General features: G+C 40.7%; 1 protein-coding gene across 1 annotated transcript; it reads left to right on the forward strand.

The window, feature by feature from the left end:
• Positions 1 to 1,846: 1,846 nt before the first annotated feature.
• On the forward strand, positions 1,847 to 25,605 carry LOC120913945 (sodium-dependent phosphate transport protein 2C-like). Its single transcript, XM_040324306.1, has 13 exons — positions 1,847 to 1,952; positions 10,795 to 10,930; positions 13,076 to 13,180; positions 14,411 to 14,539; positions 14,963 to 15,106; positions 16,321 to 16,432; positions 17,410 to 17,605; positions 17,759 to 17,854; positions 18,509 to 18,626; positions 20,289 to 20,456; positions 21,488 to 21,604; positions 22,333 to 22,457; positions 24,273 to 25,605. Exons 2-13 carry the CDS (start codon positions 10,831 to 10,833, stop codon positions 24,783 to 24,785), a joined length of 1,923 nt encoding a protein of 640 aa, XP_040180240.1. The 5' UTR covers positions 1,847 to 1,952; positions 10,795 to 10,830; the 3' UTR covers positions 24,786 to 25,605.
• Positions 25,606 to 26,087: the final 482 nt, after the last annotated feature.

A 26,087-nucleotide genomic window follows, 5' to 3' on the forward strand; every position in this document is an offset into this window, starting at 1 on the left:
TTTTAGCAGTTAAGTTACACTGGCGGAAAATTTCTACCTAAGTGCCCGATCCACAAAGCACTTACCTAGAAATTTTCGGCTGTGTAACTTAAGTGCCTCCGTCGCAAGGCGGTCTTCTCATCCAGGGGGCGATGACAATTTAAATGAGGCTAATCTGGATCTGCCTAAGTCCTTATTTGCATACGCAAAGCGGCATTTCGACTCGAAATGCCCCCCAGCGGCGGATGCGGTACTGCATCCTAAGATCCGACAGTGTCTCTTACAGATGTCGGATCTTCTGCCTATCTTTGGAAAACTGCTTCTGAGGATCAGTTCCAAAGATAGGCACAGGGATACGCAGGCTGAACAGCAGTTCCGCCTGCGTATCCCTTTTGAGGATTTGGCCCAATGTTTCCAAGCATGCGTCAAATTGTTTCCGAGCATGTGTGTTTTTTTCACGTCGAATTCCATACCAACAAACAGATTTTCCGATAGGATTTTTTTCCGTCTGAAAAATTGATAACCTGCTCTCTATCTAAGTCCGTCAGAAATTCAGACAGAAAAAGTTTGATGGGACATACACACGGTCGAAACTTTTTCCATCGTAAATTTCGAACGTGTGTACGCGGCATAACACATGAATATGCTTTTATCTAAACCAGGGTCTCCAAACTGTGGCACGAGGGCCCTTTGCTAGCCTTTATCTGGTCCTTGGGTCACTATTCCTCCCACTAATATAAGGCACTATTCCTCCCACTGACACCAACAATGGGGCACTATATCTTCCACCTATACTAGGGATACTGGGATACTATTCCTCCTCCTAATAAGGGCACTACTTCTCCTGCTATTGACCACCAACCCTGAAGCCATATTTATTGTCACTGATGCTGAGCCTGTGTCCTGCAGCTCCCCCAGAGTTACCATGGGCTTCTTGGCTGCTTCTCTGTTTAATGCTTTCCTTGCCTAGCCTATCAGTTTAGGTGGATGACCATGTCTTAGTAGGTCTGCAGTTGTGCCATACTCTTTTCATTTTTGGATGATGTATTGAACAGTGCTCGGTGAGATGTTCAAAGCTTGGGATATTTTTTTTTAACCTAATACTGCTTTAAACTTCCCCAGAAATTTGTCCCTGACCTGTCTGGTGTGTTCCTTGTTCTTCCTGATGCTGTTTGTTCACTAAGGTTCTCTAACAAACCTCTGAGGGCTTCACGGAACAGCTGTATTTATACTGTAATTATACTGAGATTAAATTACATACTAAATTACATTTACTAATTAGGCAATTGGTTCCACTAGATTTTAGTTAGAAGTATCAGAGTAAAGGAGGGGCTGAATACAAATGCACACCACACTTTACAGATATTTGTAAAAAAAAAAAATGAAAATCATTTATCAATTTTTTTCCACTTCACAATTATGTGCCACTTTGTGTTGGTCTATTACAGGGATATGCAATTAGCGGACCTCCAGATGTTGCAAAACTACAAGTCCCATCATGCCTGTGGGTGTCTTGCTTGTGGCTGTCAGTCTTGCTATGCCTCATGGGACTTGTAGTTCTGCAACAGCTGGAGGTACTCTAATTGCATATCCCTGGTCTATTACATAAAATCCATTTTGGTTATACCATGAAAAAATATGGAAAATTTCAAGGGGTATGAATACTTTTTCAAGGCACTGTACTATTAACAATATTATTGTGTTTCGCAAAGCTGCAAAATGATTGACGTTATGTACCTGGTATGCTACAGTAAACATGGCTATATAGTCTTGCATCAAATGAGGACACTAGCAAGGCACAAACAACGTGCGTCTGTAGATTATCTCTGTAAACATTAATAATGGGAGTAATAGAACAGAGCAACCTGCTGATGAAGCAGAAAACTTTGACCCCCTCTTTCTTGCCGTTATATACAGTACACACACCCCTTCACTCCTTGCGTTTGGGCCACTCGAATCCTCTGCTCTCATAGGTGAGTGATAGTTTGCCTGTACTGTAAACTGTTGTGCGGTGGGATTGTAGACCCTCACATATTTGAAGTTTATATATATCTATATATATCTAGATAGATATAGATATATATAGGAAATATGTATCTATATCTATCCCTATTACTATATATTTATATATATATATATATATATATATATATACTTTATATATATATGCATTGTATAAATATATATATATGTAGTTTGTATGTTAATATTATTATAATACATTATAATTTATATAGCGCTAACGGTATATATAGGGCCCTTTTCTTAAAATGACTTTGTTTTTGTTTTAATACAAATTGCCTTATAATTTTGCCTATTTTTAAATAATTAAAAAAAATCACCTGAAAGAACCTCTGTTGGTCAAGTGACTCACTTCTGTCCAAGAACTTTACTTATATAGCACTGATGCATGATCACATCACTTTACATAGAAAAAAGGATGGAGCCAATCACCTCCAAACAAATGAAAATGAGATCTTTGACAGCTTAATAGTTGCAGTGCAGCCAATGGTACTTTACTTAAAGGACTATAATCTAAAAAAATTGGAGTAGCCTTGAAGTCAATTTGAAATGGATTATTTGAGCATGGCTTTTAGCGATTGCATAGAGTATATGGTGCTGCAGGACCAGACAATACGATTTTCCAGCATTCTGGATATTCACTGCATCCACAATTCTTTTTGGGGTTTTTTAAACAGGAAAGGAGCAGGTTTTCAAACCTGGGATTTCAGAACAGCCATGTAACCAATCATTTTCTTGAGAGATTGGAAAAAATGTCAGTTAGTTTAATTTACCAAAAAGACAGAATCTCATTCTTGGATGGGCTCACACTTTAATAACCCATTTAGGTTGGAATAATAACTAAAAATTATAGTTCCGACATTATAGGAATATTCTATTCTAGAACATTCTCAACCTGCTGGGCCGAGGCTTCCTGCCTGTGCTAGATTCTAGATCCGGGATAGTCCTAAGAAATGCAGAGCATGCAAGCAGAAGTCCAGTGCTTTTGAACATTGTGAACCCCATTGTGCTGGGGGTGTGAGCTTGTGGTATCTTAGGAATTGGAACTTGGTGTTATGCCTCGTACACACGATCGGAATTTCTGATGGAAAAAGTCTGATGGAATTTTTTTCATCGGATATTCTGACTGCGTGTATGCCCCATCTGGGTTAGAAAGAGAACATGTTCGTGTGGACCCATTTCCTGTTATGAATAAATAAACAATTAAAAAAAAGAAAGAGAACATGTTCTCTTTTTTTCCGATGGAAAATTCTGTTCGTCTGTATGGAACTCCGACGAAGAAAAAAAACAATTCGACGCATGCTTGGAAGCATTACACTTAATTTTTCTAGGCTCGTCGTAGTTTTGTACGTCACCACGTTTTTGACAGTTGGAATTTGATGTGTCCGTGTGTATACAAGACAGCTTAAACGGAATTCCACCGGGAAAACCCGTCAGAGTTTATTCCGACGGAAACTCCGATCGTGTGTACGGGGCATTAGACTGTTGGGAGGCCCTTACTTTTGGGGCATGGAAGGTTTTGAAAGACTTTTTGGGACCCTGGTTGAGAAACACGGTTCTAGATGATCACACTTGCCCTGGTAAACTGCCAGTTCAGAGGACCAGGTAATTGTTTTTCTTTTTTACTGTTCATGGTTGTCTTTGCATTGTAGTAACCTTTCATGTATAATAAAATAAAGCACAATAAACCGCCACAATAAAGTTAACATAATTACCTGGATTACAGGTAAACAGTGACATCACCTTCAGAAGAGTCAGTTTTTAGCCAGGAAAATCAGCAACTAAATTACAGCTATTCTATAAAAAAAACTTTATATAAATAATATAAATATATTTAAAAAAAAATCTTAATTATAGCAAAATGGATGGAACCAATCAACAAGCCTTTTCTCTCATGGTCACTTTGAGAATGGTTCTCCTATGTAAAGAGTATGGGGCAGATCCACAAAAGAATTACGCCGGCGTATCTATTGATACGCCGGCGTAATTTTTAATTTCCCGCGTCGTATCTTTGTTTTGTATCCACAAAACAAGATACGACGGCATCTCGGGTCAATCCGACAGGCGTAAGTCTTAGTACGCCGTCGGATCTAAGATGCAATTTTTCGGTGCCCGCTAGGTGGCGTTTCGGTCGAATTCCGCGTTGAATATGCAAATTAGCTAGTTACGGCGATCCACGAACGTACGTCCGGCCGGCGCATTTCTTTACGTTGTTTGCGTTTGGCTTTTTCCGGCGTATAGTTAAAGCTACTGTTATGAGGCGTACGCAATGTTAAGTATGGCCGTTGTTCCCGCGTAGAAATTTGAAATGTTTACGTTGTTTGCGTAAGTCGTTCGCGAATAGGGATTTGCGTAGAATGACGTCACCGTCGGAAGCATCTATTAATCTTGTCAGAAATTCAGAGCTACCCTGCGTTCTGTGCACACATCCTGTGTTATTTAATAGAGTCTAATTAGCCATCCCAGTTCTTATCTTAGATTACCGAATGGTAGGTCTCTGTGTTTTGAGCCCAGAGTTAAGGCCTGTACGTACACACGATACGAAAATCAGATGGAAAAATTTGTACGACGAGCTGTCTGCCGATTTTCGGATCGTCAGTACTGTGCTTTCGAAAGCCGATTTATTCGTCAGCCAAAAGCTCGATGTGCAGACTATAACATTTTTTTTGGATATGAACTCGACGTCTGATTTTCATTTTAATTTGTACAGTTTTCATATGAAAAAAAAACGTAAGACCAAGACTACGCGTGCTCAGAAACGAAAGAATACATACAAAACTATTGAACACATTACGTCACTTCTGACGTTGTATTCTGTCATACGAAAATTTTCGTATTGTGAGTAACCTCTTGACTTTCAACATGAGACTAGCATGTCACAAAAATCGGACGTTCTATCGTCCGAAATTCAAAGTGTGTGTATGAGGCTTAAGGCTCCATGCACACTGGGCTTAAAAAAAGCATCTGTTCTCTTGGCAGTAAAAAACGATCATATAGAGCATTTTTTGTACAAAGTTTATGAGTGTTTGAAGTTTTTTCTGCCAGTAAGCTCCAATCAGAAGGTTTTTTTCATTGAGCTCAAAATATGCCTGTAATCGTCCTAATGTGCATCGACACATAGGATAACATTGAGCGGCTTCTACAGGCAGAACACAAAACTCCTGTAGAAGCAACATTTTTTTAAGCCAGTGTGCGTGGAGCCTAATGCCTTGTACACACGATCGGAATTTCCGATGGAAAAAGTCAGACAGAATTTTTTCATCGGATATTCCGACCGTGTGTGTGCCCTATCTGACTTTTTTTCCGTCGGAATTTAGAAAGAGAACACGTTCTCTTTTTTTCCAAAATTCCGTAGGGCATGCTCAGAATCAAGTCGACGCATGCTCAGAAGCATTGAATTTCATTTTTCTCGGCTCGTCGTAGTGTTGTACGTCACCGCCTTCTTGACGGTCAGAATTTGGCGTGACAGTGTGTATGCAAGACAGCTTAAACGGAAAAATCAGTCGGAATTTATCCCAATGGAAATTCCGATTGTGTGTACAAGGCATAAGGGTTGGGTTTGAGTGGTTTCACAAAAGGTAACTGAGAAGGGCTGACGCCATTCAAAAATACTGGAAGATCAATGGGTATTTTCTGTACTTACAAGGTCTATAACTAGATGAATTATGGGGATATGTGTATGTATTGCAGAGATGTACTGATAATGATTGTTTGCCCTTTTTATCTTAAAAGCTATTTAGCTCTAAAATTACCTTTGGACATAAGATGACATCTGCTCCAGTTATTTTTTATCCAGACTGGGGGGTGATCACATGTTTATAGCTTTCCACAGAAGCTGCCATTGGGGGCTGGAATGAGGGGTAGGAGATAACAAGTGATCTGACAGGTTGGAAAAAACAATTACTACAGTTCCCACTAAATCAGGTTACAATGACATAGTTACAATCTGATTGTAGAATTTGTGCACAGTCTCTTTAAAGCGGGGGTTCTCCCTAATTTTTTTTTTTCTAGCATCTCATTCAGCATAGTAGCGTGAGCTACAGTATGCCTTTATATTTTTTTTTGGCGCCGTACTCACTGTGTAATCGCGTAGTAAAGTTTCAGGGGAATGGGAGTTCCTATGCAGAGGGCTCGTGATTGACGGCCGGCTATGGCGCGTCACGCTTCATGGAAATAGCCGAAATAGGTGTTTGCTCTTCACGCCGCCTGCGCAGTCAGCTCCGATGTCTGTGCGCAGGCGCCGTATAGCGCCGGGAAGAGCCGAGACCTACTCCGGCTATTTTCGTGAAGCGTGACGCGCCATAGCCGGCCGTCAATCACGAGCCCTCTGAATAGGAACGCCCATTCCCCGCGGGGAGTCTGAAATTTTACTACGCGATTAAACAGTGAGTATGGCGCCAAAAAAATATATAAAGGCATACTGTAGCTCGCGCTACTATGCTGAATGAGATGCTATAAAGTTGTTTTTTAGGGTGAAACACCGCTTTAAGAATCACCATATAGCTGTCTGTAGTGCTAAGGGAGTTTGTACAATTACATTGTAACATGTATGGTCAACTTTAAAGGATATCTAAACCTAAGAACAAAAATGTAACCTATTGTTTACCAGTCCCTAGAGGTGGTATCTGCATTAGTTCTCTTTTTTTTTCTTTACCTTTTCTGCAAGTAGAATTCCTATGCTCTTGTAATTTTCTGTGCACTAATCTCAATTATTAAAAAAAGTCATTGACTTTTTAGTTATCTTCTGAGAACTACACCACCTTCCCTATGTAACGGAAATAAAGTGATAGGGTGGTGCTTGTATTCTAAATCAAGAGAGCAGCCTAGGGTGACAACGCTGCTCTCCTATAGATAGAGTATAGTGGATAAGCGTAGCCACCCTAGGGCAGGAAATGTGTTATTTACAGCATCACCAGGTGAAAATAAAGGCAAAAATGAATAGTCCCCTCATATAAGGTGAACTGTAATATATATTTTGGGCTTGGATACTCTTTAAACTTAGGACCAGCTTCCATATAAAATGCTGAAACACTGTATAACATTTGTGATCACAATAACCACAATATCCAGCCCTTCTGCACCCAATATACAGTACTTACCCTGTATTAAGTTACTCTGTTCACAGAAATAAAAGCTATAAAGTAAATCACTCTTCTAGGAATTTACTGTTCCTTCCTGTACTTTGTGCAAGTGTGAAGCAATCATCTGAAACACTCCTCTCTTACCTGCTGAACATATACGTTTTACAATCTATTATACCCCTGACTGAATAAACATAATTTATAGTGGTAATAACTAAAGAAATACAAAGATAATGGACGAAAAATGTTATTTTTTGAGTTAGAGCTAAAGGTAATACAGACAGTACTTGAAAGTTTAAAAACTGTAATATGAAATCTGAAGATGAATGTTAATTAACCACTTAAGCCCCGGACCAATATGCTGCCTAAAGACCCAAGGGGTTTTTACAGTTCGGGACTGAGTCGCTTTAACAGACAATTGCGCGGTCGTGCGACGTGGCTCCCAAACAAAATTGGCGTCCTTTTTTCCCCACAAATAGAGCTTTCTTTTGGTGGTATTTGATCACCTCTGCGGTTTTTATTTTTTGCGCTATAAACAAAAATAGAGCGACAATTTTGAAAAAAATGCAATATTTTTTACTTTTTGCTATAATAAATATCCTCCAAAAACATATATATAAAAAAAAAATTTCCTCAGTTTAGGCCGATACGTATTCTTCTACCTATTTTTGGTAAAAAAAATCGCAATAATCGTTTATCGGTTGGTTTGCGCAAAATTTATAGCGTTTACAAAATAGGGGATAGTTTTATTGCATTTTAATTTTTTTTACTACTAATGGCGGCAATCAGCTATTTTTTTCGTGACTGCGACATTATGGCGGACACTTCAGACAATTTTGACACATTTTTGGGACCATTGTCATTTTCACAGCAAAAAATGCATTTAAATTGCATTCTTTATTGTGAAAATGACAGTTGCAGTTTGGGAGTTAAACACAGGGGGCGCTGTAACATTTAGGGTTCACTTTGTGTGTGTTTACAACTGTAGGGGGGTGTGGCTGTAGGACTGACATCATCGATCGAGTCTCCCTAATAAAAGGGATCACTCGATCGATGCGCCGCCATAGTGAAGCACGGGGAAGCTGTGTTTACACACGGCTCTCCCCGTTCTTCAGCTCCGGGGAGCGATCGCGACGGGCGGCTATAAACGAATAGCCGCGCCGTCGTCCCGGATCGCTCCCCGAGGCTTACCGACCGCCGCATGTACGGGGGGGGGGGTCCCGATCGACCCCCGACCCACGTCAAGCAGAGGACGTACCGGTATGTACATGTGCCTGTCCGTGCCATTTTGCTGACGTAAATGTACATGAGGAGGTCGGCAAGTGGTTAAAAGAAAAAATTCAATATTTAATATTAATATAATATACTGTATATACACTATATTACACTATATATGTATATACAGTATCTCAATAAAGTGAGTACATCCCTCACATTTTTGAAAATATTTTATTATATCTTTTAATGTGACAACACTGAAGAAATTACACTTTGCTACAATGCAAAATAGTAAGTGTACAGCTTGTATAACAGTGTACATTTGCTGTCCCCTCGAAACAATTCAACACACAGCCAATTAATGTCTAAACCACTGGCAACAAAGTGAAAATTTCGACTCCTTAGAGTTACAAGGTATCAGGAGTGAATGGGGAGAAGGTGTGTTACATTTGGTGTTATCGCTCTCACTCTCTCATACTGGTCACTGGAAATTCAACATGGCACCTCATGGCAAAGAACTCTCTGAGGATCTGAAAAAAAAATTGTTGCTCTACATAAAGATGACCAAGACTATAAGAAGATTGCCAAGACCCTGAAATTGAGATGCAGCATGGTGGCCAAGACCATGCAGCGGTTTAACAAGACAGGTTCCACTCAAAACAGGTCTCACCATGGTTGACCAAAGAAGCTGAGTGCACATGCTCAGTGTCGTATCCAGAGGTTGTTTTTGAGAAATAGACATTTGAGTGCTGCCAGCATTGCTGCAGAGGTTGAAGGGGTGGGGGGTCAGCCTGTCATTGTTCAGACTATACTGCATCAAATTGGTCTGCACGGCTGTCATCCCAGAAGGAAGCCTCTTCTAAAGATGATGCACAAGAAAGCCTGCAAACCTGTTTTCTGAAGACAAGCAGACTAAGGACATGGATTACTGGAACTATGTCCTGTGGTCTGATGAGACCAAGATAAACTTATTTGGTTCAGATGGTGTCAAGCGTGTGTGGCGGCAACCAGGTGAGTAGTACAAAGACAAGTGTGTCTTGCCTACAGTCAAGTATGGTGGTGGAAGTGTCATGGTCTGGGGCTGCATGAGTGCTGCCGGCACTGGGGAGATACAGTTCATTGAGGGAACATTGAAATGCCAACATGTACTGTGGACTGGCCAAGCATGTCTCCAGACCTAAACTCTATTGAGCATCTGTGGGGCATCCTCAAAATAAAGGTGGAGGAGCGCAAGGTCTCTAACATCCACCAGCTCTGTGATGTCATCATGGAGGAGTGGAAGAGGACTCCTGGGGCAACCTGTAAAACTCTGGTGAACTCCATGCCTAAGAGGGTTAGGGCAGTGCTGGAAAATAATGGTGGCCATACAAAATATTGACACTTTGGGCCCAATTTGGACATTTTCACTTAGGGGTGTACTCACTTTTGTTGCCAGCGGTTTAGACATTAATGGCTGTGTGATGAATTATTTTGAGGGGACAGAAAATTTACACTGTTATACAAGCTGTACACTCACTACTTTACATTGTAGAAAAGTGTAATTTATTCAGTGTTGTCAAATGAAAAGATGTAATAAAATATTTACAAAAATGTGAGATACTGTATATACAGTATGGCATGTTTCACCTAGTAAATTAGTATTAAAGGGTCATTTAAGATTTAGTTTCTTTCTGAGCAATGCAGTCCATTCCCATACAGAGCGTTTAGTATGACACAGTGATAATTCAGATTTTTTCTGATTTGTTAAATTATACTTTATATATATGATTCCCGCTCAGTGCAGCTCACCTTTTTAACACATATGATATGTTTGAGTGTGAGGCTGCCCCATTGCACATTGACTATGGGGGCGGGGTCACTTGCTTGGCACTCCCGCCATTCATTGAACAACTTGTTTTTTTTTCAATGGATACAGGGCATTCTTCAATTGTAAAAGATGGAGATAATAACACCACTGCCTTTCCTCCCATCCTCATCCAATCAGAGAACGCCTTTTAAAAAAAAACATTGGGGGCAAAAAAGGAGTTCTGTATGAATGGTGGTGGTGCTAAATGAGTGACCCCTTGTGGTCAGTTTTAAGTAGGGAAGCCACCCAAAATCTGAGAAGGACACAAAGGATTGGCTCACCAACTACTACAGTGATTTCCAGCTTCCCCAGCTGTCCATTAGGTATAAGAAATGTGTACTTATGTTGTGCCCAGCTTACAATCTTTTACCATTCCTTTATATTGGCTTTTAGAATTTACAAATGCAGAAATTTAGAAATTGGATGAAGGGTTTAGCACTGTAAAACACGATAGCTATTGAAAGTAGTGCATTTTATATACAGTTATATAGATCAGACCAAAATTAGGGACAAATGAGGAGGCAAGAGGGACAGAGGCACTTTGTTCTTGAATGAGGGACAGTCCCTCAATATTAGGGACAGTTGGGAGTATGTGTTTTAATACATAAGATATCTCCATATTAATAAAAAAAATTATCTTCCCTCCAGAACAACAAGAGAACATCTGAGAGCATTGCCTCCAACATGCCATTCACCAGCAACAATCCACAGGTACCCCTCTCTGACATTAAACTGGGCATCAATGACACGCCGGTAAAGGTTCCATTAGATGAGACTCCAGCAGGTAAGGCTGAACAATATTAAATCACTAACGTTTATATACTCTCAGCCATAGGCCCTGTTTAAAGATTAGGAGATTAAGAAATCGAAATCTCAAGATCATGTGTTGCGAATATGACACTTACGTGCTTCTGATCCAGGGATCTTCATCTTTAAAATGTCATCCCAAGGCCCTTGCAGGCCTTTTGCTCCCTGCCCTGTACAGGTCCAAAATTTGTTGTTGGCCCCCCAAGATGGCAACTACAGTACAGCTTTTAGGACTATGTAAATTACAACGTAGAATATTTAGGACAGTAGTTGGGAGTATGTAACATACAGCATAGCGTATAGAGTGCATGAATGTATGCATGAATAAATAAAATAGTGCCTCTCACATTGCTGGTCAGTGGCAAAATTCCCCAACATTGGTGGTCAAGTGGAGAAAGACTGCCCTGGTGGTCAACAGAAGGAGCAAAAGGTGGTTAACAGGAGGGAAAAAATTATATGGCATCGATTCAAAATACTAACCACAACATACAAGGCCATCAACAACATTGCCCCCAGCTACATCATCAACCTCATCTGCAGATATTGTCCAAATCATCTTCTCCTCTTCTCCCAAGACCCCCTGCTCTAGCTCCCTTGTTACCTCCTCCTATGCTCATCTCCAGGGCTTCTCCAGAGCCTCTCCCATGCTCTGGAACTCCCTGCCCCAGTATGTCCACTCAGCCCCTACCCTCACTTATGCAGGAAAGCCTATCCCACATCCGCATAAGATCTGTACCTGAGTTACCTCCATCAGATTCTCCCCCTTGGCGTTTACCTTTTGTACCACCTCCCCCTCCCTTTAGATTGTAAGCTCCATGAGCAGGGCCCTTCTGTCCCTTCTGTATTGAACTGTATTGTCCCCCCTCTACATTGTAAAGTGCTAAACAAACTGTTGGCGCTATATAAATACTTTATAATAGTATAATAATAATAATAATTGATAGTCAATGCAAAGATAAAATGCTTGAGTGTTGGTGTGAGTAGAGTTAGAGGGAGAAAGACTGCTCCAGCCTAAGGAGTCAGTGGGAGGAAAATAAGCTTTAGCATAGGGGGAAGGAAGCATGACCTGGTGTCTGTGAATAACTATTCCTTCCCCAGCCCCCTTATTGATGGTGGTCAGGGTGGACCAATCCTGCTTATTAACATATATTCCAGGACCCGCTTTGCTGCAATACTCAGCCACCTCTTAGTGAGGTCACAGCCAATATAAACTATATAGACAATGTAAGGGCAGTAGTTCACTCTCCCCAAATGTGCTAGCAAAGATCCAGTGCCAGATATTAGAATGAGTGTTCTAAATAAAGACAAAGGGCCAGATTCACAAACGAGATACGACGGCGTATCTACTGATACGCCGTCGTATCTCTGTTTCTAACTATGCGACTGATTCATAGAAGTTACACATAGCTAGCCCTAAGATCCGACAGGTGTAATGGACTTACACTGTCGGATCTTAGGATGCAGTACCGCGGCCGCCGCTGGGGGGAGTTCTCGTCGTAAACCAGCGTCGGGTATGCAAATTAGCACTTACGGAGATCCACAAAGCTTTTTCCCTTCGTTAAGTTGCCGTAAGTGTTAGTTTGCCGTCGCAAAGATAGGGTACCTTTTACAAAGTGTAAAGTTAGTACACCATGTAAAAGTGTACCCGTCTTTCCCGCGTCGCTGTCAATTTTTTTTTTAAATTTATATTTTTTCCGGGTGCAACTCTTTTTTTCCCGATGCAACTTTTTTTTACCTGTCGCGATTCACAAAACCTCAGTGCATTGTAACTTTGCGCAAAGCACGTCGGGAAATTTGCGTCGGGAGCATGCGCAGTACGTCCGGCGCGGGAGCGCGCCTAATTTAAATGGGACTTGCCCCATTTGAATTGGCCCGCCTTGCGCCGGCCGGATTTATGATACACCGCCGCAAATTTCCAGGTAAGTGCTTTGTGGATCGGGCACTAACTTGGAAAAATTGCGGCGGTGTAACTTAAATCGGAAAAGTTAAGTTGCGCCCGTGCTACGTGAATCTGGCCCAAAATCTGGATGCATTTTTTTATTCATATATTTTGAACAGCAAGCCTCAATACTTCTAAATATTGGAGGATGTAATCTTGAAGCATTGTGATGTTTTTCTATAGATTCCTCATACACAACGTCTATGGATCTGCCCTATGAAGAGCCAAATGAAGATATTGATCCGTGGGCCTTGCCTGAACTTCAGCCATCTGGTCCCTCCTGGAATGGTGGGTTCTGAATGAGGTTATTTAAAGTTTTTTTGGCCTAGTTCACATTGGGTATACACTACCTAAATCCAAAAACTTTTCTTAGTTTTGGATAGAGAAGGACATTAATAAAATTATTGTCAGGTGTTTGTGTGCATGTGTTTTTTTGTGTATTTAATTTGGGGAGATTTCCCATCACCTTCTGTCCCAGAAACACAACAGAAATTGAGAGGAGATCTCTCCAAAGTGAGGATCTTCTATTAGAACATTGCCACTGGAACAGGTTTTTATGTGGAAAGATATTGGGGCAGATCCACATACATCTGCGTGGGCGCAGCGTATGTGAGATACGCTACGCCGCTGTAACTTACTTTGCTATTCTTTGAATCCTGAAAGAATTTGCGCCGTAAGTTATGGCGGCGTAGAGTATCTCTCGCGGCGTAAGGGCGCGGAATTCAAATGCGGCGAGTAGGGGGCGTGTTTCATTTAAATGAAGTGCGTCCCCGTGCCGAACGAACTGCGCATGCCCCGTCCGTCAAAACTCCCAGGGTGCATTGCTCCAAATGCCGTTCGAAGGACGTCATTGTTTTCGACGTGAACGTAAATGGCGTCCAGCCCCATTCACGGACGACTTACGCAAACTACGTAAAATTTGCAAAATTATACGCGGGAACGACGGCCATACTTAACATTGAGTACCCCACCAGATAGCAGCTTTAACTATACGTCGGAAAAAGCCGAACGGAAACGACGTAAAAGAATGCGACGGCCTCTCGTACATCGTCGGAAATAGCTCATTTGCATACTCGACGCGGATTACGACGGGAACGCCACCTAGCGGACGTCGAAAAATTGCATCTAAGGTCCGAAGGCGTACGAAGACGTACGCCTGTCGGATCTAACCCAGATGCCGTCGTATCTTGTTTTGAGGATTCAAAACAAAGATACGACGTGGGAATTTTGAAATTACGCCGGCGTATCACTAGATACGCCGGCGTACTTTCTTTGGGGATCTACCCCTTAATCTTACCTTCTGTTCCACTAAAACTGTAAAATTCTAAAGTTCCCTTCACTTTTTCTCCCGGGGACAATGATGACCAGGACAAATAAAGAGAGAAAATCTTCACAACAAGGACAACATGAAAGCACTGAGAAGGGTTCTACCCCTTTCATGCACAAGCCAAAAAAAGATTGGACTTTAGAAATACTTAAAATACTAAATGAGTGATATATGTTTTATCTTCTCTGCAGAGATGAACAATAAAGAGAGAGTGAAAAGAGTTACGATGGGGCTGGTCAAAAGTTTCCTACTTATAGGGTTCCTCTATTTGTTCATCTGCTCTTTGGATGTTCTGAGTTCAGCTTTCCAGCTAGTTGGAAGTAAGTAAACCATGCAAATTACAAAAGTCTAGTCTTAAAGGTTACAAAAAGCTGCAAAATTATTCAGCTTTTTTTGCGATGGTTTTTTACTGTGATATGGGGACTTACTGTGTATTTAGACATTTTCTAAAACTTGAAAAATAGTAGAGTGAGAGAACTAGTGCAATTTAAAAAAAAAGTTGAAATGTAAACAACATGTCGAGGTGCTAGTGATATAACGTCACTGAAAATTTCAAACAGCAACTCCATTCTCTTTGACTCAATTTAACGCTCGCATCCTATGGTCCTGTGAATCGTTTAATGTGCACTATATCCTATCTAGGGATGAGCTGCCAGTTCAGTCTTGCATCATCGTCATCCATATCAACAGAGTGCATCAACCTCTAAATATTGAGTTTTCATCCACTTTATGCTTTTTTGCAGGTAAACTCACCGGTGATATTTTCAGTGACAATGACATTCTAGCGAATCCAATTGCTGGTCTGGTCATTGGTGTCCTGCTTACGGTTCTGGTGCAAAGCTCAAGTACTTCATCTTCCATTATTGTCAGCATGGTGTCCTCTGGAAGTAAGTATTTATACAGATTGCATACCCAAAACCTGAGGCAAAAAGCACTAGAACAAGAAGCAGCTATATCATTTATAAGTGTTTTGAATTTACCTATTGTAAGGTCTGTAACTTAAAGTATAACTCAAGCCTCAAAACTTTTTTTTCCAGTTTTAGACACTGTTTGTACTGGGGAATGTTGTTAAAGTGGAGGTTCACCCTCAAAAAAAATTCTGACATCACATGGAGTTGAGCCATCCTACCGACAGAAAGCCAGTGTTTTTTTTTTTCTCAGCACATACCTCGTTATCACGATTTTCACCCCCCGGCAATCCCGCGGGACTGGGCGTTCCCAAGCACTGCCTGTGATAGGATGGCTCGACTCCATGTGATGTCAGAATTTTTTTGGAGGGTGAACCTCCACTTTAAAAGGATAACAAGTGAGAGGGAGTCCCAAATTTTCACAATTTGATAAATGTTCAGGTGATTACTGTCAAAGGTGTGATTTCCCCAGATTGGGGACATTTTTTTTTTTAATTATAGTGGTGTCTCTGGGAACAGAAAATGCAGTGAAGTTTCCTCAATGAGGACACAGACCTCCTGAACTACTAAATTGTACATATGTGAATCTGAAGACTCCACTAGGGACTAAGTAACACAAAAGCACTCTTGACGGTTTTCTGTATCATCGGCCTTCAAGAGGATCCTCCATTAGAATATAAGAAAAAGGTAGTCCTCCAGCCGAAAATATGAAGTTTGACCAGGGGTTAGAGAGAGAAAAAAAAGTTTGCCATTTAGTCCATAAAATACTAAAGAATATTTTTAGAGAAGGTACCCTTAACATTAGATGATGAACTTCAAACAAAGCTAAGGATGTCCTAGATATGAGAAGATATGACTGCTCTCGAAGAAAAGCCAATCAAAAGATCCTGCATGGTAAGATGAATACATATCTGAAGGCATTCCTTTGTCTTTAGACAGTTTACAGGGAACTTTATAGATATAAAACACTGAAGACACAATTTTGAGCTTTCTTTTAGGGCCAGTAGTCATTTTAATTAGGTCAATAAGCCATAGTACAAGATCGATGGTCATAGGTAATAAAGTAAGGATAGGTAACATTTTGCGGTGGCAGCTCCCATTTTTTTTTCATCAAAGATGGGATTGTTTGGTTTCACAATTTTCATGGTATATTGCTTCTATGTGCAAAATGTATGTCTTCTTCTCTCCTGCAGTACTAAATGTGAAGGCATCTATACCCATCATTATGGGAGTGAATGTCGGAACCTCAGTGACCAGCACATTAGTGTCCTTAGCACAGTCAGGAGATCGCAATGAGTTTCGAAGGTAAAATTCATAACATTTTCCGGATACACTAAATTAATCTTTGTGGCTGGTTCAATTATGTTCAAGACTTGCAGATCAACACAGTCGATAATATTTTCACCTGATGGAGCACAACCTGACAAGATGCTAAAGATGGCATTTTACAACTACACTGTGATACACAAAGTTATAGGGCACTAATAGACATAAAGGGCCAGATCCACAAAAGGGATACGCAGGCGTATCTGCTGATACGCCGTCGTATCCCTGTTTCTATCTATGCGGCTGATTCATAGAATCAGTTACGCATAGATATTCCTAAGATCCGGCAGGTGTAATAGTTTTACACTGTCGGATCTTAGGATGCAGTACCACGGCCGCCGCTGGGGGCATTACTCGTCGAAATTCTGCGTCGGGTATGCAAATTAGCACTTACGGAGATCCACAAAGGTTTTTCCCTTCGTTAAGTCTCCGTAAGTGTTAGTTTGCCGTCGCAAAGATAGGGCTGCTTTTACAAAGTGTAAAGTTAGTACACCATGTAAAAGTATACCTGTCTTTCCCGCGTCGCTGTCAAATTTCTTTTTACATTTTTTTTTTCCCGCCGCATCTCTTTTTTACCCGTCGCGAATTCACAAAACTCGGTGCAATGTAACGTAACGCAAAGCACGTCGGGAAAATAGCATCGGGAGCATGCGCAGTACGTCTGGCGCAGGAGCGCGCCTAATTTAAATGGGACTCGCCCCATTAGATTGGGCACGCCTTGCGCCGGACGGATTTAAGTTACACCGCTGCAAATTTCTAGGTAAGTGCTTTGTGGATCGGGCACTTAGGTAGAAATTTTGCGGCGGTGTAACTTAAATCGGAATATTTAAGTTGCGCCCGCTGGCTGTGGATCTCACCCATAATTCTTATTAGGTACAAAGCTGGATGTATAAAATGTTAGAATATTGGATAACTGGAGTATCACCTGTGTAACAATTTGAATTGATTTGTTGTAGGGCCTTTGGTGGTTCAGCTGTGCATGGAATGTTTAACTGGTTGACAGTGATTATACTACTTCCTATTGAGCTGGGAACAGGCTACCTCTTATACCTGTCCGAAGCTATCATCAAAAGCTTTAACATCCATGCTGGAGGCCAAGCCCCGGATATCCTGAAAGTCATCACCCGACCCTTCACCGATCTCATTGTCAAGGTGAGGGACAGACTATCTATCTATCTATCTATCTATCTATCTATCTATCTATCTATCTATCTATCTATCTATCTATCTATCTATCTATCTATCTCTGCTGTGTATATATGAACCACACTATCTGAATTCAATATTCCTATTGATGCCCTCTAGTTGGACAGCTCTGTAATCACTGGAAACGCTATTGGTGATCCTGAAAGTGCAAATAAAAGTCTGATCAAGAGATGGTGTGAGATAGAAACGAAAAATGTAAGTGTCCAATTCCAGTGATGTTTTTGATTGAAAGGCAAAGCTGCCTTCTTTTTTAAATCACAACTGTTCACTGTCCACATTATGGCAATATTGTATCAAATATTGCAGAGGATGACCAAGCAGGTTTATTAGATTTTGCACACATATTAATCTTTAAAATGATTGTAAACCCTTACATATACCCACTGAAGTGGCTGGCCTTAGGTAATACACAGAGATTAACCAAATCTTCTTACATAGGTTTATCTCCAGTCTTCTCTTCTCTACATCCATTTAAAGTCCGAACTGTCAGAAAAAAGGGGGAGGAGAGCTGAGGTCACATTCTGCAGGGGGGGGGTGGTCGAGCAACTCCACAAAGCACACAGGAACAGAGCTGAGGCTTTCAATCAGCTGGAGCTCCTTCCCCTGTCACCATTTTTCTCTTGGTGTCAGGAAAACTTGTCAGAAGTGACTCATGCAGGTAAGAGAGGAATGAAGCAGCAGACAGAAATGACACTTAGTGCTCTAGATTGAGACAATAGAGGGATATGCTTTGTTCATTTTTCAGGTCTGAGGTTTACAACCACTTTAATGGTATTGTTGGAAAGTTTGTGTAGACCTGGGGGAAAAAAACACTTCAAGAAATTATTTTCTTTGATTCAATTTTTCAAGGTGACCGAGTACGTCCCAGTTACTAACCTGACTGACTGCAGCACAGTTTCCTGCATCACCAACGTATCTGGAACTTTCGTAGAAATTAACACCACAGTAGAAGAAAACATAGAGAGATGTAAGTGTGAGATCAGAGCCTTCTGGTTGCTAGAAAATGCCCCAAAGCTTATATAGACAGTAAAGAGTAAGTCATTATGCACATGAACAATTAGCATCTCCTGTGTGCTGAAGCATAAAATCCCTAGGGCCAGATCCACAAAAGAATTACGCCGGCGTATCTATTGATACGCCGCGTAATTTTAAAATTCCTGCATCGTATCTTTGTTTTGTATCTACAAAACAAGATACGACGGCATCTCGGGTCGATCCGACAGGCGTACGTTTTAGTACGGCGTCGGATCTTAGGTGCATTTTTTCCGCCGGCTGCTAGGTGGCGTTTCCGTCGAATTCTGCGTCGAGTATGCAAATTAGCTAGTTACGGCGATCCACGAACGTACGTCCGGCACATTTTTTTACGTCGTTTGCGTTCGGCTTTTTCCGGCATATAGTTAAACCTGCTATATGGTGGCGTACTCAATGTTAAGTATGGCCGTCGTTCCCGCGTCCAATTTTTTATTTTTTTACGTCGTTTGCGTAAGTCGTTCGCAAATAGGAATTAGCGTAGAATGACTGTCACCATCGTAAGCATTGGCTGGTTCCGGTTTAATTTCGAGCATGCGCACTGGGATACCCCCACGGACGGCGCATGCGCAGTTAAAAAAAAACGTTGTTTACGTCGGGTCACAACGTATTTACACAAAACACGCCCCCATCACAGAGATTTGGATGCCGCGCCATTACGCCGCCAAAGATACACTACGCCGCCCTAACTTACGGCGCAAATTCTTTGAGGATTCGAGAAAAAAAAAAGTTACAGCGGCGTAGTGTATCTTAGATACGCTACGCCCGGCGGATTAATGCGCCGATGTACATGGATCTACCCCCTAGTGTTTACTCACACCCAAAGAACTGCACATGCCGCAAACAGACGCCAATACAAGTGAATGGCTGTACAAAACCACAACACATTTTTGTGGGGAAGTGCTATACATGCATCTGTAGGTAAACGCAGGTTGATGCAGAAGCCATTGGTGTTTACCTGACCATGGCTGCGTACATTCACTTGTACTGGTGACTGTACACAGCATGTAAGGCACCGCTAGCGCATAAAAGAGCCAGAGATTTTATGCCTGAGCATACAGGAGCTGCTAAGCTTGTATGTGCATGGAGCCTAACTATACTGTGCAAAACTTTCTGTGATGAATTACATGTATCATTATCATGATATCATTAACAGATGGAAGCTGGATATTTATTTTAAATAAAATGTAAAGTTTATGAGGCAATTCCAGACAATGTTTTAACAGTTTACCTTAATATTGTTTTCCCTTATGGCGAACAATGAACAGCAAGAAAGCCATTTTGTAAGATAACCCTATATACATAAGAGCACAGCTTAGTCTGAGACTGAGGTCTTTAAAAGGGTCTCATTAATTGTTCTTGACCATTAGAGGCGCCATGCTATAAAAAAATGATATTACTTCCAAATGGTGCAAATGTTTTGTAGTGTGAAGGAATATCCAGAAGTTTACAGACTGTTCTGCACAAATAACCTAGAAATGTTAGGCTTTGTAATACATGGTCATCAAGACAGTGAATAGGGCCTGTATGAGGCACACATTATAGCATGTTAGTGCTACCTTGGTGTATATCTATGACTAATCTCTTTTTCCTCAACCAGGCATTCATATTTTTTCACACATCAATCTCCCAGACATAGCAGTGGGTTTCATCCTCTTGACCGCATCATTGGTGGTGCTTTGCACATGCCTCATCCTCATCGTCAAAATCCTTAACTCTGTCCTGAAGGGTCAGATTGCACAAATCATCAAGAAGATAATTAATGCAGGTGAAAAAATTTGAATCACAACTATGCTTAAATAATTAGCACTGGGTACTTTCCTCGGCTGCAGACTAAGCCTTCATTGACACCAGCGGGGCCATATGTAGACATCATGTTGTCACCTAATTGATGTTGTTATTATTATTATTATTATAATACAGGATTTATATACCGCCAACAGTTTACGCAGCGCTTTACAATATAAAAGGGAGACAATACAGTTATAATACAATAAAAAAGTTTTGCCTACAAGTACTAATGCAATGTGGCATCATTTAGTTCAAAATGGCACCCAAAGCACCAAAGTCTTGTACATTGGCAAAATAAATGGGCTACCTGAATGCAACATGCAATATACTGCATTATCGCAAGCGACGCATCAGAGCCCTGAATGAGCCTTTTATATCAGGAGACTCCAGATAGGGGGAGAGTTTAAATGTTGTTGTCTAAAGATTTCCTATTATTAGAATATAGAACAAAATTATTTCAAAACACAATAAAGTGAATTAAAGTGAATACAAATGACAAATCACAAAAAACATGAGCATTTTCAAAATGTAATTTTTTTATACATATTCAAGGTGCAATACCCATGTATTTGGGAGCTACCGCCGTAACTGGTGAAATTAGTACAAGTAGTGCCACAAATAGTTTTCTAAATAATGTTAAACACAATGTGGGGTTATTAACGAAAGGCAAATCCACTTTGCACTACAAGTGCATTTGGAAGTGCAGTCGCTGTATAGCTGATTTTGTCACCCAATCACGTGCAAGCTAAAATGCTGTTTTTCATTTTCCTTGCATGTCCCCCTCGGATCTACAGCGACTGCACTTCCAAGTGCACTTTTGAGTGCACTTGTAGTGCAAAGCGGATTTGCCTTTCGTAAATAACCCCCCAATGTTTGTTACAATTTATTTCAAAATCTCACTTAAATCTAACACATTACCTTTTTAAAATACCAATAAACTTTATAATGCAGTATACTGTTCATGTGTTTGATTAGGCATAAATATAATTATGAATTATGTGCACACAGACTTCCCGTTCCCATTCAGCTGGCTCACTGGATATTTGGCAATCCTCATTGGTGCTGTAATGACATTCGTGGTGCAGAGTAGTTCCGTGTTCACTGCCGCTATCGTACCTCTGATGGGTGAGTGGTTTTCATTAACAGACATTTATCCTTCTGAGCATTTGTACTTGTTCAAGTATTCTTTTAAAATGCTGGAGTGCAATTTACAGAATTCTGCGGTATCAGCTTCTACCAAAAGTGCCATTCATGCTGTACTGCCACTAAGGGTTGGCACCATCAATGTTAATGCTATTTCAGACCTGGCCTAAAGTATATCAAAAGCTAAAATGGAAAAGTGTAGCGCTACTACTTGTGTAAGGATATGGAAGTGAACCACATCTGATCATAACAAACCTAAAATTGCATATACTGATATATATCTAAATGGTTAAAAAATGTCAACACGCACTATACAAATTGATACACCGACATGATGTGATAACATAAAAATTTCACAATGGTAGTAAATGAAGATGAAAAGTCCAAACAAATGGAGATAAAGATGATTTCACGACGGGAAAATCTTGAAGAACAAGAATCTTGGAACAACAGCTTGACAGAAGTACCACTGGTAGAAAAAGGGGCTTACCAAATGCCAATGACTGGGGAAGGTATACACCACCACCCAAGATCACTAGCCAGTTGTGTTTGCTTTTACAAACAGTCTTTATTTTCCAATGGGCAAATGAAAAACAGCCCTAATTCAGGGCCCAACCTGCAAATATTAATTATTTCTATGTTGCTAAATTTACTTTTGATAGGTACAATTGTCTAGGAATTGTTTTATGATAAATATAAATTTTTTGCAGGTGTTGGTGTCATCAGCATGAAAAGAGCTTATCCTCTGTTTCTTGGATCTAATATTGGTACCACCACTACAGCTGTGTTAGCGGCCTTAGCCAGCCCCGCGTCTTCCCTAAGTGAATCAGTGCAGGTATGATGTCTTATAATTCCTTGCTTGCTTTGAGGAATTTAAAAGGCTGCCAACATTTTATATACTGTATATACACCGATCAGCCATAACATTATGACCCCTGGCAGGCAAAGAGAATATCTCATTGCAATGGCATCTGAAAAACTGTGGGATATATTAGGCAGAAAGTGAACATGTTGTAACATGGTGAAAGCAGGAAAAAAAACTGGGCATCACAGTTTGTTGTGTATGGGGCTATGAAGCCCATGGTGACAGCCAAAAGCTTCTACAATGGTCACATGAACATCAGAACTGGACTACGGAGCAATGGAAGAAGGTCGCCTGGTCTGATGAATCATGTTTTCTTATACATCATGTGGATGGCTGGGTGCATGTGCGTCACTTATCTGAGGAAGAGATGGCACCAGGATAAGAACGCAAATTGGCAGAGGCAGTGTGATGCTTTGGGCAATGTTCTGCTGGGAAACCTTGGGTCCTGCCATTCATGTGGATGTTACTTTGGTGTCCACGCCTCAATGGATCAGGACTGTTTTAGCAAAAGGGGGCCATACTCAATATTAGGTGGGTGGTCATAATGTTATGGCTGATCGGTATGTGTGCGTGTATATATATATATATATATATATATATATATATATATATATATATCACCAAGAAAATACTTGTCGAAATGTAGAGTTGATTCAATTTTTTTGTTTTTATGGTTTTAACCAGGTTAAGACAAGTTTGGGGTATTTCCTCTGATCAATGATTGTGAATGTTTTAAAAACGTTGTTTCTTTGTATGATTTGTAATTAAATATTTACATAGAGGCAGCCATATTTTCCAATCACATCCCCATCACATAGGATGCATTAAGGTGAAAAAACACGAGGGTTTACAACCCCTTTAAGAAAACACACAGCCACTTAGTGAAATTGAAGGAGAAAAGTTTTAACCTTAAACTGAATAGGGGATTCTTTACTGTCAGAGAGGTAAGGATGTGGAACTCCCTTCTACAATCAGTGGTGTCAGCCAGGAGTGTCAATAGTAAAAAAAAACTCTAAAGCCTCGTGCAAGAACCAGAAAGAAAACTGCTGGCAGAGCTTTCTTGTCGAGTAAACCGAGCGTGTGTACGAGGCATCTATGTTTTTTTCCTGACGAGATTCTAGCCCGTGTGTACGAGGCATCATGGAGTACACATTATACAGGGGTATGGGAAATGGTATTGACATAAACACACACATCCACACCCACACAGGTTTAACTGAATGGACTGGTGTCTTTATTTAACCTCGCCAACAATGTAACTATGTATATTAGTGATTTTTCCTTTATTACCACCTTAAGCTTATGGAAAAATAAAAAATATAATTTTTTGAAGACCTAGGTATTAAGTATTGAGTATTCACACCTTGCCGCTTTGAAATCACGGGCAGAATCACGGGTAAATCTGCACGCGATTCAAAACACCTAGGTGTGAATGAAGCCTAAATGGTAATTCACCTAATGCCCTACATTTTAATTATCCCATGAGCAATTCAAACCCTTAAATTCTTTGGTATTCATTCTCAAAGAAATTATTCAATTGCAATGTTATTGACAACTTTCTGGCTACCAAACAGAGTATGTTACAATTTGTAGTACCAAAGACTTCTGGGTGAACTTTAGCACAGGAGATAATGACATGGATATCTCAAATGTCCCCAATAAACCTTCAAGTACTAAACACTGATCAGATATTAGCCTACAAGACAGACAACATCGATGAAATAAATTATGCTGTTTTATCTTATTATCTCAATAATTAATTAACCCTCTTCTTCTTTATTCTAGGTGGCATTCATTCACCTTTTTTTCAATCTCTCTGGCATTCTCCTCTGGTATGTTGTCCCATACCTTCGTATACCGATCCACATAGCCAAAACATTTGGAGATATTACAGCAAAATACCGCTGGTTTGCAGTTCTATACCTCCTCGTGAGCTTCCTTATACTACCCCTGGCTGTTTTTGGCCTGTCTATGGCTGGATGGATTGTGCTAGCCGCTGTGGGAGGTCCAATTCTGGTGGTCATTGTTGCAGTCATAATCATCAATATTCTTCAGAAGAGGTTGCCAAAATATTTACCATCTTTCCTGAGGAACTGGGATTTCCTACCACTTTGGCTACACTCTTTGGCACCCTATGACAATCTTTTCTTTGTCATGTGTGGATGCTGTTGTAAGAAGTGCTCTCAGCACAGAGAAGAGGAAGAAAAATCAAAAGAACCTCTTCCCCTGATGGACTCTCCATCCCTTGGGACTTACTGCTATGACAATCCGGACTTTGTTCAATCCCAGGAGCTATGAGGGTGCAGCCTTACACCCACGTGGATCTATCAGGACTCAAACTCCCTCTTTTCACCAGCCCTACCCTCAACTATTTATGTGAAAGAAAACACTTTATTTTGTATTTTGATATTAATTCATGATATTTTTTTGTACATAATATGGTGCTCTGTTCCAGGACAGAAAAACCAAAAAGTCAACTTTAACCTGTTCTTCGATCAGATCACGTTAAACAGGTATATTCTCTTACTACCCCACAGGGGGCCAACTGTGATAATTAAAGCTTTTGATTGCAGTCTGCGCAAGACTGGCATGAGAGCCATTTTTTCCTTCCTGCAGAAAGTAGTCTGGATTTTTTTTTTAAGCCACCTAAATTGAGTTAGGGGAAAGCTCGTAGATGGAAGTCATATTGATCAATTTCAAACTAACTGAGCCAGTAATCTCAGGTTTTTCAGAACATTTTGGGCAATAATGACTATATTAGCCTCTGGTTATTGAATTATAACAAGTAATGTTCCAAAAAATAGAGGAATTCGGTCAAAAGGTAATATGAGCTGAGTCTGAAGACCTTAACTTCTGATTGCACGCTATGAACTCCACTTCTGTGCTAATCAGTGGTGGATACAAAATGGCCTTCCAATGGTACGCTTATAAACATTTGTTGATGTAGAACACGTTCATCCATTTGTGCTCAGCATGTAAGAGGTAATTTATTGTCAGTGTTTTAGCAGTTCACTAACTTTTTGCACAGTAAGCTACACCTGTCACTCTAAGAGCCTTAGATTGACATAGATTGCTTTCAAACTTTACATGAATAAAAACAACACTGGAAAAAAAGCTATATGAATGTTTCTCAATTATTTATGTCTGTAGAGCAGAATGGAGTTTTATAAAAGCAATTAAATACGCAGCTATAATACATACAGTATAGGGCCCCTTTCACACTAACGGACAAATTGGGTCCGCCTGTCAGTTTTCAGGAGGACCTGATCGAACCCATCCATTGGTGTCAGTGGACATGTGTCCACTGACACCCGCCAGCATCTGATCCAATCTGGTCCGCTAAAACCAGACAGATGGGGATCCATTCCCTATCTGTCCAGCATAGTGTTACCAACCGCCCATATATTTACGGACAGCCTGTAAAAACTGGGCACTTTTCTCCCTGCCCGTAAATGCCCGTAGCAGGAGAAAAGTGCCAGTGAAAAATTGCTGCGACCAGCTTGGCCCAGGACTGCACATGCATGAGACAATCCTGTGTATTCGCCAGGGGGTGGAGGTGGGTCCCAGGGCCGAGGGGCAGATCTGACTGCTGGTAGAGGC

The sequence above is a fragment of the Rana temporaria genome, chromosome 9 (assembly GCF_905171775.1).
Source record: "Rana temporaria chromosome 9, aRanTem1.1, whole genome shotgun sequence".
NCBI classification, from domain to species: Eukaryota; Metazoa; Chordata; class Amphibia; order Anura; family Ranidae; genus Rana; species Rana temporaria.